The sequence below is a fragment of the Myotis myotis genome, unplaced genomic scaffold, assembly GCF_014108235.1.
Source record: "Myotis myotis isolate mMyoMyo1 unplaced genomic scaffold, mMyoMyo1.p scaffold_m19_p_2, whole genome shotgun sequence".
Classification (NCBI taxonomy): Eukaryota; Metazoa; Chordata; class Mammalia; order Chiroptera; family Vespertilionidae; genus Myotis; species Myotis myotis.
In genome coordinates, this window is record NW_023416324.1 from 175,773,789 (window position 1) to 175,787,453 (window position 13,665).

The 13,665-nt window shown below is 41.5% G+C and overlaps 1 protein-coding gene across 11 annotated transcripts in view; it reads right to left on the reverse strand.

Annotated features, from left to right (window-relative positions):
* ATP11B (ATPase phospholipid transporting 11B (putative)) overlaps window positions 1-11,449 on the reverse strand; it is a 108,785-nt gene extending 97,336 nt beyond the window's left edge. For 8 of the 11 annotated variants that reach the window (XM_036351207.1, XM_036351202.1, XM_036351206.1 and 5 more), the window contains exon 1: window positions 11,140-11,448. In XM_036351207.1, coding sequence (XP_036207100.1) covers window positions 11,140-11,166 — 27 coding nt within the window. In that variant the 5' untranslated portion in view covers window positions 11,167-11,448. Of the gene's footprint in view, window positions 1-11,139 lie in introns of all 11 variants that reach the window. The other 3 variants (XM_036351201.1, XM_036351203.1, XM_036351210.1) reach the window with 1 other exon arrangement.
* Between the last annotated feature and the right edge of the window lie 2,216 nt (window positions 11,450-13,665).

Here is a 13,665-nt window from a genome sequence, read left to right on the forward strand (position 1 = left end):
AAATTCAAACAACAATGAAAAAAGCTTCAGAGTAAAAAATTGAATAGGATTATTAAAACAAATGACAGAGCTTTATTTAGGTCACATGCTTTATATAAAAGTGATTTATGTTGGCTATATGTTCCAATATCCACAGGTCCATGAAAGTGGCCTAGCAAAAATACAATGCTTCTAGGGAGGAATAATTTAATCTATTTTACCGCATCTACAGACTTAATTGTAAATTACTTATCCCTGGAAAATAGACTCTAAATAAAATATATCCATATGAAGGTATTGTAAAGTCAAGATAATTTTACACTGTTAACAGACCAAAGGTGATAGAGAATAACTTAAATATGCCCTTAATTCGAACACAATTTAATTTTAACTTTTTGTTTCATGTTACATAATTTTCATTTTAAGATTTAAAGTAGTTTGTCATCTATCAGACTATTCAGCTTCCAAGAACTTTGGTTTAGAGCAGGGATGGACTAGGACAAGCTCTCTAGTTACAGGATATAAGATTTAGAGTGATTTTTTCATTCCAAAATTCTTGAGTCATCTGCTAATGCTTTACTAGAGAAAGCTCATCATTGACGGGTTATATTACTTCCCGAACTTGATTCCCTACTCTGACATATACCTCCAGCAAAAGCTTAGTCATCCTTCAAGTTTCAGCTTCAGAACTTCCTTCTCAGTGAAGCTTTACCTGACACCATTTCTCCAGAAATAAAGGATGGCATCCGCTATTGACTACACCCACCAAACCTTTTATACACTTCCATTCTAGATTTTATGATACTGAATTTTAATTGCTTGTCTGTATATCCATCTCGCCCTCCAGACTTTAAGATTCTTAAAGGTAACATATGCTAGCTATTTAACAAAATCCACCATTACTAGTGAAAGATAGGCTAATAGGAAATTTTTTAGTCTGGTATTCCCAGACTTATCCTATACTCATCAAAGCCATTTGTACAGCTTTACAGCTGGTGGGGTTTATTCCAGATGTCAAAAAAATCAACTTCTTATTAGGAAAATGCAAATCAAAACCATGATGAAATATGAGATATCGCTGTACACCCATTAGAATGACTATCATTTTAAAAAAACAACAACAAACAAGAATTGGCAAGGATGTGGAGAAGTTGGAATCCCTGTGCACTGCTGAATGGAATGTAAAGTGGTGCAGACACCTGGAAACAGTATGACAGCTCCTCAAAAAAGTAAACAGATGACCATATGATCCAGCAATCCCACTTCTGGATATATACTCAAAAGAAGTGAAAGTAGAGACTTGAACAGATATTTCTACACCCATGTTCATGGTAATATTATTCGCATTAGTCAAAAGATGGAAGCAACCCAAGTGTGCACTGAACAGATGATCACCCAAAATATGGTATGTACATATAATGGGATAGTATTTAGCCTTAAAAAGAAGGAAATTTTAACATATGCCACAACATGGATAAAAAGCGGAATGACCAGTTGCTATGACATGCACTGACCACCAGGGGGCAGATGCTCAATGCAGGAGCTGCCTCCTCATGGTCAGTGCGCTCCCACAGGGGGAGCGCCGCTCAGCCAGAAGCAGGGCTCACAGCTGGTGAGTGCAGCGGCAGTGGCGGGAGCCTCTCCCACCTCTGCGGCAGTGTTAAGGAGCAGCGAGCTGAGTGGTAAGGAGCAAGGGGTCCCAGACTGCAAGAGGGCGCAGCCCGGGCTGAGGCACCCCCCACCCCACACACACACCAGTGCACAAATTTCATGCACTGGACCTCTAGTATAAGGAATAAGAAAGAGAAGTCAAATTCAGGGTTTGGTAGGCCTTTGGTGAAGGAGGGCATAGAGAGTGTTTAATGAATACAAAGTTTCAGTTTGGGATAATGAAAAAGTTCAGGAGATGGATGGTGGTGATGGCTGTACAATAATGTGAATGTACTAAATGTCACAGAACTATACACTTAAAAATTGTTATAATAATGTTTTAAGTTATGCATATTTTACCACAATTAAAAATATCAATTTCACCCATTTTGGACTTTACACCATGGATTTTCTGGATTAGAAGAGTCCTATTCAGTCATAATTCAGCCATGATAATGAATAGCCCCTGTTTGCTAGACTGGTGATATCTATGTATAGAATCAGAGACATTTATGACAAAAATAAATGTGTGAAAGTGTGCTAGCTTAGATGAAATTTTAAAATTGCAGGACTTAGTAAGAGAGAATTTAGGTTTCTATAATCAAGAACCCTAAATTTGTTTTTTTTTGGTCTGCTTATCAGTTGAACAATGGCTACATAAGGAGTGAAACTTGTAAATCTTATAACTAGCATAACAAATTTGAAATATATGGATAAAAAGAAATTTCTACCCAGGTTTCTCAAACGCTTCTGAGTCTTCTCCTTTTTCCTGCACAATCGTAACAATGGCAATTGCCTGGCTGGTGTAGCCCAATGGTTGGGCGTCAACAGTTCAATTCCCAGTCAGGGCACATGCCCAGGTTGCAGGCTGATCCCCAGTAGGGGGTGTGCAGAAGGCAGCCAATCAACGGTTCTCTCTCATCATTGATGTTTTTCTCTCTCTCTCTCTCCTGAAATCAATAAAAATATATTTAAACAATGGCAATGAAGATGGTTTCCTAGGTGCTCCTCAGTATATTAGAATCAGTGGGCTACAACTCTGAGACATATAGTCGGTCCAACAACATATCTTTTACACAGTACCTTCAAAGTTTAATATTTAAAAAAATATGTATCACAAAAATACAACCACAAAATTCTACACAATAACATTAAAAAAGCATACTAAAGTAAAAAAAATAGAGATGCAGAGTGAATCCCATTTATTTAGGCAAGAATTGACACAAAAAATAAAAATAAATAAAAAAACTAAGGTGGAAGGAAAAGGAACACAATTGTCTTAATAATTTTATATGCTGGGAACCTGAGAAACATGCTTCAGAATAAAATAAAACATGTTTGTATAAAGTTAGGAGGAAAAGGGACTCAGCAAATCCTAAACTGCTATGAAAATTTGAAAAATTAAATTTTAAGCATAGAAGTGATTTGGCAACACTGGGTCAAACTGACATAATTTTGAAAATGTATTTTTTTAAAACAGAAAATACTTTAGCTTATTTTCAGTTCTTTCAGTTCTCATCCTGCATAATACTATTAAAATTGTACTACTGATCTGCAATTCTTTTTTTTAAATATATTTTTATTGATTTTAGAGAAGGGCGAGGGAGAGATAGAAACATCAATGATGAGAGAGAATCATTGATCAGTTGCCTCCTGCAAGCCCCCCACTGGGGATCAAGCCCACAACTCAGGCACGTTTTCTTGACTGGAATTGAACCTGGGAGCCTTTAGTAGCAAGCCGACGCACTATCCACTCAGCAAAACCAGCTATGGCCTAACAATAAGTGCTGGCGAGGATGTGAAGAAAAAGGAACCCTCGTGCACTGCTGGTGGGAATGCAGACTGGTGCAGCCACTGTGGAGAACAGTATGGAGTTTCCTCAAAAAACTAAAAATGGAACTCCCAGTAATCCCACTACTAGGACTATATCCCAAGAAACCAGAAACACCAATCAGAAAGGATATATGCACCCCTATGTTCACAGCAGCACTATCTACAATAGCTGAGATTTGGAAACAGCCTAACAGCCCATCAGCAGATGAGTGGATTAAAAAGCATCTACACAATGAAATACTACGTTGCTATAACAAAGAAGGAACTTTTACCATTTTCAATAGCATGGATGGACCAGGAGAGCATTATGCTAAGTGAAATAAGCCAGTTGGAGAAAGATTAATATCACATGATCTCACTCATATGTGGGATATAATGATCAACATAAACTGATGAACAGAAATAGATCTAGAGACAGAGAAACAACAAACAGACTGTCAAACCTCAGAGGAAGGGGCGGGGGGGGGAGTAAGAGATCAACCAAAGGACTTGTGTACATGCATGTAAGTATAACCAATGGACACGGACACTGGGGCAGTGGGGTGGGAATTGGTGGGGAGGGGAAGGGGTCAATGGGGGAAAAAGGAGACATTCTATATAAGAAAAGCCTAACAGGCTAAGTGTCTGGTTGTCTGTTCAACCAATCAAAGCACAATATGCTAATGATATGCTAAGGCCGCTCAACCGCTTGCTATGACATGCACTGACCACCAGGGGCAGACACTCCAACCAGCAGGTTAGCTTTCTGCTGGGGTCCAGCCAATCAGGACTGAGCAAGATGGGCTGAACACGCCCTGGAGCCCTCCCCTGCTGGCCAACCTCCCGCATCCCTCCCTAGCCCCAATCGTGCATTGGTGGGATCCCTCGGCCTGGCCTGCATCCTCTCGCAATCCGGGACCCCTTGGGGGATGTCGGAAAGCTGGTTTCGGCCAGATCCTGCAGGCCAGGCCCAGGGACCCCACTGGTGCACGAATTCGTGCACTGGGCCTCTAGTATGTAATACTTTAAACAATAAATATATATAAATATATACACACACACACATACACACTATAATTAAGACTGTGTATTATTGGTGCTCCAATAGGTCAACAGATGAATGAAACAGAATAGAGAATCTAGAAAGAGGGCAAGATATATGAAAGAGAATGCTCATTTATGACAGAGAAGGCAAACAACATAGATTAGTGGTGAAAAGATGGCTCATTCAATAAACTGCACTGGGATAAGTAACTTATATGGAAGAAAATAAATTACTTACTTTATTCCATATACAAAAATCCATTCCATTTATATTAAGGACTTAAATGTTGACAAACTAAATATTAAGACAATTTGCACAACATTAGAAAAATAGCTTTCTGATTCTGGTATAGAAAAGGAATTTCTAGATAAGTAATAAAAAGCAGAAATCATGTGCCCAATGCAATTACTTACAAATAAATTTTACATTTCTATATCAAAAGACACTATGAGCCCTAGCTGGTTTGGCTCGGACTGAAGGGTCCCAGGTTCGATTCCGGCCGGGGGCACATGCCTGGGTTGTGGGCTCCATCCCCATTGGGGGGTGTGCAGGAGGCAGCCAATTGGTGATTCTCTCTCTCCCTTCCCTTCCTCTCTGAAATCAATAAAAATATATTAAAAAAAAAAAAGACACTATGAACAAAGTGAAATACAAGGGACAGACTGGAAGAAGATATTTACAACTTATACAACAAATAATTAGCATCCAGACTACAAAAGAAACTAATAAGGAAATGACAAACTACCCAATAGAAAAATGGGTAATTTATTCATATGAATGAAATATAGGACACCTGAATTTCACCAGCAATCAAAAAAATACAAATTAGAAGAAAAATGAGATATAAATCACACCCATCAGATTGGTAAATTTTTTTTTAAGTCTAACAGTACAAAGTGTTGACCAAGATGTAGGGAAAGAGGAACCCTCCTGTTTGGGAAAATAATTTGGCAACATTTAGTAACAGTCATAATGTGTATACCCTATGACCCAGCAGTTCCACTACTAAGTATTTCAATTTAAAACAAACACATAGCCCTGGCCCCTGGCCAGAGTGGCTCAGTTGGTTGAGTGACATCCTATGAACCAAAGGGTCGCAGGTTCGATAACCCGTTAGCGCACATGCCCAGATTTCAGGCTGGAGGCAGCCAATCAATGTTTCTCTCACATCAATGTTTGTTTCTCTCTCTCTCTCTTCCCTACCTGTCTCTAAAATCAATTAAAAAAAAATTTAAAATACATAAACATAAGTAAGAACAGTCACTAAAACACTTTTTTTAACAGGAAAAAAATGACAACAATGCAACATATATCTATTAGGGAAGAAGAGACTCCTAGAAGACTGGCTAAAACAGGGGTTCATTTTGGTAATTCCAGAGTCTAGTACAGGGGTGGGCAAACTTTTTGACTCGAGGGCCACAATGGGTTCTTAAACTGGACCGGAGGGCCGGAACAAAAGCATGGATGGAGTGTTTGTGTGAACTAATATAAATTCAAAGTAAACATCATTACATAAAAGGGTACGGTCTTTTTTTTTTTAGTTTTATTCATTTCAAACAGGCCGTAGTTTGCCCACGGCTGGTCTAGTAACATGCTATCACAGAGTAGGTGCTCAGAAAATGTCTGAGTGAATGAATGAATAAATGAAAAAGAAATGGTATTACCTAAATGTGGATGCAGAGTTGAGAAACAGCTGTGGTTATATGGAGAACTAAAACAAATACACCAAAATTACTGCCTTCATAGGATAAATGAGAGAAATAATAAAAGTATAGAGTATATTAAATAGTGATAAGTGCTAAGAGAAATAAAAAGCAGGGGAGGGGGATAGGGAAGTGTTGGGGAGCATTACAATTTTATACTGAATGTCCAGAAAAGGCCTCACTTATAAAAATTGAGTAAAGACATGAAGGGAGTAAAGGAGACAGCAGATAACTGGAGGAAGAACATTCCAGGCAGAAGTAACAGCCAGGGCACAGATCCTGGGATTTAAGCAAGGTAGGCCTGACACTTCTGATGAATTGCAAGAGGGTCAGTGTGGATAAAGCAAAGTGAGTGAAGAGTGATGGGAAATGAGAAGTGATTTGGGGAGCTGGGAGTACAGACCAAGTAGAGACTTTGGTTTTTACTGTGAGCAAGAAGGCAAGTCCTTAGACGGTTCTAAATACAGGAATTACATGATCTAACTTGTGTTTAAATAAGATCACTCTAGCTGCTAAGTTGAAAACAGGCTACAGGGACATTTAATGACAATATTGGCATCATAAGGTTCTTTAAGGATCTGGTCAAGGTCCCTACTTTAGTACTGCTGGGATAGTTGGGATTCTTCTAACGCTTGACTCTCCCTAACCAAATGAAAAACTGGGTATCTAAGATAACATGCCTGAACATAAGAGGTAAAAAAGCAAACATTCAAAGATCTAGGTTCTTAAATATTAATTCATGAGACTAAAACTTATTAGCCACATCAAAATAATACCATCAGAAGCCTTAGCTTCCTTTTCCTACTCTCCATTCCGAGAAAGGCAAAGAATGCAGGTACTTCCAAACTGATGCTGAAATAAATCTGACACTCATTTATTCAACCAACATTTGGTATATGAGTACTTTCAATGGGCCAGCTACTGTCTTGAGAGCAAGGGATATAAAGACAAGCAAGATATAGCCCCTACCCTCAGATATTTAGTCTCTTGAGATATCTAGACTTATATACTATATAGAAACACAGCAGCACTAGCTGAAATATAAAAGAGCCACAAATGCAAGCCACATTTATAATTTTAAAATTTCTAGTAATCGTATTTTTTAAAGTAAAAAGAAACAGGTAAAATGAATTATAATATTTTACTTTACCCAATATATCCAAAATATTACTTTAACATGTAATTCATATAAAAAATTGAGGTTATTTTACATTCTTTTTTCGTCATAGTTTTTGAAATCCTGTGTTTATTTTATACTTAAGAATATCTCAATTCGAACTAGCAATGCTTCATGTGTATTGGACGGCAGTTATTCAGAAAAGACCTATTTTTTAGAAATTTGAAAAAGATATGACATTTTCAGGTACAGTACAAAATAAAATAGCAGAGAGGCTTAAACATGTTCACAGGTTAAAGGTAAAGAGTAAACATACAAGTACAGATACTTGATGGGGACTGTGGAGACCAGGATTAATAGCACAAGCAGTTAATTTTAAAAAGAGGACCATCACACCTTCCTTGTGACAGGTGGAAAGGGACGAATTTAGTACAATTATACACAAGTTCAGTGAGTGTGTGTGGTGAGAAAACAGAAAGTTGAGACAGTTTAGGTTAAGAGCTTTCCATTTTTCTCAGTGAATCAGAAAACAATTTTATCAGCCCTTCCACCACTGCAAAACAAATATGAAGGGACTACATTTATGGAAAAATTTAAGAAACAGCATCTTACTGTAACAACATTCAGTTGCATTTTTGTAAAATTGCAGCCATTTTCTAGCTTTCTTCTGGACTGGTCACTCTTGGATTTTGTCACTGTATCTCTGAACACAGAAGCAATACCATGGGATTCATTCTTTCTTCACCTATTTATTGAGCAAACATGAACCCAATGTCTACTCTGTTAAGTACTGTGTAAGACACTGAGCACAAAAAGATTAAGGCCCTCACTGACCTATATTTGCATCCTCAGTCTTTAGCACATTATAATGTCTGCACAAAGGATGTGCTTTAAAAACATAGCATTACATTGCCCTGTAAATATTACATATCAACTAAAATATTTATTGAAAAAGATTTTCAGTTAAAAGTCTTAAGTAGTGCTGTCCAGTACAATTTTCTGTGATAACGATGATGTTCTACTCTGATCTGTCCAATATGGTAATAGTCACATGAATTTTTAATTTAATTAATTAGAATTTTAATAGCAAATATGATTAGTAACTACTATACAAGTCTAAATATTAGAAAACAGTAGCTAATGACATTTCCACTATTATAATGAAGATGCTGTCATCTTTTCTCTGAGTTAATACACATAATATGCTGCTAGAAATGAGTACACTATGGATAATACTAACTGTACCAAAAAGACATAAAAATTGTTCTTAGTGTAAAATAACTTCATTGTGAGCCAGAAAAGAACGAACAAAAAAGAAAGAGAGCCCTAGCCAGTGTGGCTCAATTGGTTGGAGCGTTGTCCCGTATACTGAAGCGTCATGGGTTTGAATCCTGGTCAGGGCACATAGTTAGGTTCGGGGTCAATCCCCGGTCAGGGCAAACCATTTATGTTTCTCTCTCACATCGATGTTTTCCCCACGCAGAGAGAAAAGAAAAAGGTAATGGTATTCCAATCTTTTCTTTCCACTCTACTAGTACTTCTCTAACAGAAAACATCAACCTTCTGACAACCTCCTGATTTTCCTCATTGATTCTAGTTAGTGAAAATACTTTGTGGAGATAAGGAGTCAAGCATTTCTTTAATTAAGGAGAAGGTACTAGAGCACAGTAGGTATTTCTGTAATAAAATGACTATAATTCTGGGGGGGCAAGACAAGTTGTTGAAAATCAGGATTCATATAATGAATGAAGTGTATTTAGAACTCCAAAAACCTATCCTTGATTTGCATATTAATTTTCCCAATTTTGTCTTATTTATATCAATTTTTTAAATAACTCTCTTCCTAAAAGACATGGATGACTCAATCCATTGAGCAAATTGAAGTATAATCTAAACTAGACTTTGAGTAATTCCTGGAAGAGTAACTAAAATAACTGCTTATGACTGGGATGGTAAAATATGCTTTCATTACTATCCTTAATGTATAATTTAAGTGACTGTACAAAGTTAATCAAAGGTACAAAGTCCTAAATTGGCACAGGTTTGATTACATACTTAGAAGATCTGATAACTTAAAAATAAAACCAAGGAGGTGAGCAACTAAATATCAGAGACAGCAACTTGTTTGACTTGTCTTAGAAATTAGCCACACAACTTCTCCCCCTTCCTTTAGGTTGCTTTCATTTGAAGCCATTTTTTTTAAAAAAAACAAAAAAAAAAAAAAAAACAAAAAACATGACCAGATTGTCTGTCTTGAACATGAGTGGTTATACAAGCAGGATTTTATTCAGGTTAACAAAAATACCTAACACTGAGAAGCTGTGTCTTCATCTACCAGAAAAAAACACCATCAGGTAAATAACCCTGCTATACAGGAAGACTGGCAAAACAAAAGCATGAGATCAGACCTGTAATAATTAACTTCAGGAAAAAATAATTAACTTCGAGTCCAGTTACTGTGCTAAGGCTTACTGCAACAAAATCTTACCATAATATGGGCATTATAATGATACTAGAGGCCCGGTGCACGAAATTCATGCAAGGGGCTTGGCCCTTGCAGCCCCAGCTTGGTCTGGAAGGCCCGTTTGGCTGTGCAGTCTAATGAGTATATTATGCTGTTATTATTATAGATCATTAGCTTGGTTTCCTAATAAGGCATATATCTGGGCTATCTGAATTCACAATTAACTAAAAATAGCCAACATTTGTCTGAGGGACTGGCGGGCAGTTCTAGTTTCATATATAAGATTTTTTATTTTTAGAATAATGCCCACTGCAAAATAAAGGCTGGCTCTTGAAACAGCATACTTCGCGGTCTTCACCGTCAAACGGCTGTTCTAGAGCCAGGGAAAGGGAGTTCCCAACGCTTTCGTCTCCCCCCAAAACCGTTTCTGCTTCACTGCCTTTTGAGTTAATACACGGAGCCAGTGAGCTGCAGAAGCATTTAACTCAAGCCATTTAGAAATGAAGCAGCCACCAGGCACAGACCTCCTCCTCCAGACCAGGTTAGGCTTCCTCGGCCAGGGCCTAAATGGTCACTGCTGCCCTCGTGCTGTCTGTGCCAAGAGGCAGGAGAGATTTTTCTCTCTGAATTAACCCTAACAACGTGGCGCTTCTGACACGCCTGACATCGCCCTCTTCTAAGCCTGCGTCCCCCTCGCCCCCAGATGTTCCACTGGCTCCAACCCTATTTCGCTCACACTGCCTTCCGGAGGACCGGGGGGGGGGGGGGGGGGGGGGGAGATAAAAAATAAGGTGGACATTCCCAAAGTTTCAGCTGGGGCTGGGGTGAGGACAAGGTAGGAGCATAACCTCCACACGAACCTCTTGCGAAACTCAACGGGGTGTTGGACTCTCTTCCGTCCCCCGCCCCGGCTTCGGGGAACACTCCTTCCGCGGTGAGGGGTCGGACTAGGGCAGGGCCCTCCTCTGGGTAACCGACGCCACCCCGGACTGGCGCTGACTGCAAACAGGGAGAGAGGGGCAAAGCCGAGTCTCCCCTCCAACGGGTCCCGAAGGCCAGAGGCAGGAAACGCCAGCCTCTGTGCACTTTGCGTGCCCTCGCCCTGTTTGCTCGGATCCCCGCTCCGGATCGCAGCCGCCTCCCGCAGCCAGCCTCGGCGACCCGGGCGGGGAGGCGAGACGCGCGCGGGGTGGCACCGGGTTCGCCCGCTCTGGCTCCGGCTCCGGCCCCGGCCCCGGCCCCGCGCCCGCCTCCGCTGCGGCCTAAGCCCGGCGCCCCGGCCCGGCCCCGCGCCGCCGGCCCTGCCCCGTCACCCCGGCCCGAGAGGCCGCGCGGGAGGAGCGGGAGGTTGGAGGACGGAGGTACCTACCAGCTGCTGCCGGACCCAGCGCCACATGCCCCTGCCGTCGCCGTCCCGGTCCCGCGGGGCGCGGGGGCTGCGGGGCTGCAGGTGGAGGCCCAGGAGCCGGAGGAGGAAGTGTGAGAGCCCCTCTGGCTAAAGTTGCGCTCGCCGCTCCTGCCGTCGCCACCTCACTCCCCACGCCGGCCCCCCATCTCCCCGCGCCGGCCCCAAGGTCTCACAGGCGCGGCCCCGGCGCCACCCCCACTCGGTGCTGCTGAGCCGGGCGCCTCGCCGCAGCCACCTTCATTATTGACCGTTGTCACCCAAATCACCGCCACAACCCCACCCCCGCCCTGTCCGGGTGCCCCCCCCCCCGCCCCCCCACCGGCGTCCCGGCCCCACCCGGGCCTGTCCCCGTCCCGACCCGCCCCCGGACGTGACGACAGGGACTGGCGGACTCGGGGGCTGTGCGCGCTCCGCCTGCGTCGAGAGCAGGGCTCAGCCGTGTGGGCGGGGCCAGCCGTGTGGGCGGGGCCAGCCGTGTGGGCGGGGCCAGCCGAGGTCGAGGAAAGGGGCGGGGTTCTCGAACGCAGTTTCTACGCTCCGCCCCATCTCCGGGGTGGGATTAAGTCGCCTCTGAGTGGCAGTCGGTGGAGCCTGGGGCTACAGGCTGACTCCTTCGTTTCTACCTCCTGTTGCAGGTGTGTTTCTGCCCCGGCTTTCTGGGTACACTTCCTCCTACCCCCCACCCCGCCCCCGTCCCCTGACACGCGTATGCAACAATCTCGAGAGTAGGGACTGAAGGTTAATCCCCAGAGGTCTCCGCTTTTGGCTCAATTGTCAAAGCCTTAGCCTCAGCGCAGAATGCAGCCCACTTTAGCAAACAACTGCGTTGGGGTAGGCGGAATCTTGATCACTCCCTTTAAGTCAGCGGTTCTCAACCTGTGGGTCGCGACCCCTTTGGGGGTGGAACGACCCTTTCACAGGGGTCACCTAAGACCATTGGAAAACACATATAAAATTACATATTGTTTTTGTGATTAATCGCTATGCTTTAATTATGTTCCATTTGTAACAATGAAAATACATCCTGCATATCAGATATTTACATTACGATTCATAGCAGTAGCAACATTACAGTTATGAAGTAGCAACGAAAATAATTTTATGGCTGGGGGATCACCACAATATGAGGAACTGTATTAAAGGGTCGCGGCATTAGGAAGGTTGAGAACCACTGCTTTAAGTAGTAATTTTGAAAGGAATGCAGATCCCCTGTGCCTGGTCCACTCTGGGCCAGTGTTTCAGGAGAATGGATGAGACACTGTTTTTGCAGTGTTCAATTGAACAGGTTAGGGTGAAAAATACTTTGTGGAAAGTTTGTTGTTTGCCGTTCACTGCCAAACTCCTGCAATCAAAAACACCCTAGAAGTAGCAAGACCTAGGTAAGATAAGAGTGGACAAAAAAAGGTAAGGAGGAATATAAAAATAGCTGGTCAAGGCTTTGATTTGGAAGGCTGAAATGAAGCGTCAGGTCTCCCTCTGTTCAAAAGCAGCCCCGTGAATATCTTAAGTGTTATGTATAAGTATTGTGTGCAAAAATTTTGCTGAGTTAAAGCACACTTCATTTAACACAGGCACTTGTGGTTTAAAAAAAACACGACATTTTATAAAGTGAACACAAATCCAAATGAGATTAGCATGACTGGGCAAGTTATTGCATATATGTATATGTTGTTTTAGTTTGCATAGACATTTCTTATTATATAATGCTTATCCAGCACCACAAATAGGGCCTTTCCTTGGGGATATTTATGATATATAAAACCAGCAGTGGAATTTTATATAATAAATAAGCCAATCACAAAAAATTAGCTAGCTCAGCGATTTTCAACCATTGTAACACAGAGACACACTGGTATGCCATAAGAATTTTAAAAATATGCAATATCTGACTACTAGTCAGGGGCACTGACCTCTTTTACATTGTCAAATAAAAAAATGACAACAGCCAACACAATAATAGCTGTCCCGTGTAAACGAATCAAAATTATACCATTTTTTGTCATCCACAAAAAAATATATATTGTTTGGTGTGCCACAGAATTTTAATAATTAGTTTGTGTGTCATTAGATGGAAAAGGTTGAATATCACTGAGCTAAAGGCCCTGTCCAGGTAGCTCAGTTGGTTAGAGCACCACCCGGGTAGTCTAGATAAGCCAAGGTTGCTCCATCTCTGGTGGAGGGGGCAATACAATACAGGAAGCAACCAATGAGTGCAAAAACAAGTGGAACAACAGATGGATGGTTTGCTCCCTCTATCTAAAGTCAATCAATAAAAATTTAAAAAAGAAAGAAAAAAGAAAAGTCACTGAGCTGCATATTTAAAGAGAAAAAGTAATCTTACTTTTGTTCTTATGACCGAACCTTGCTTTATGAACCTAAAGGAAGTTTGAGATACATTTATTTGTTATAGTGATAAGCCACTCATGGAACACTTGTGTGTCCCAGGTTCTGTCCTAAACTCTGTACTTGCACGATCTACTTTAACCC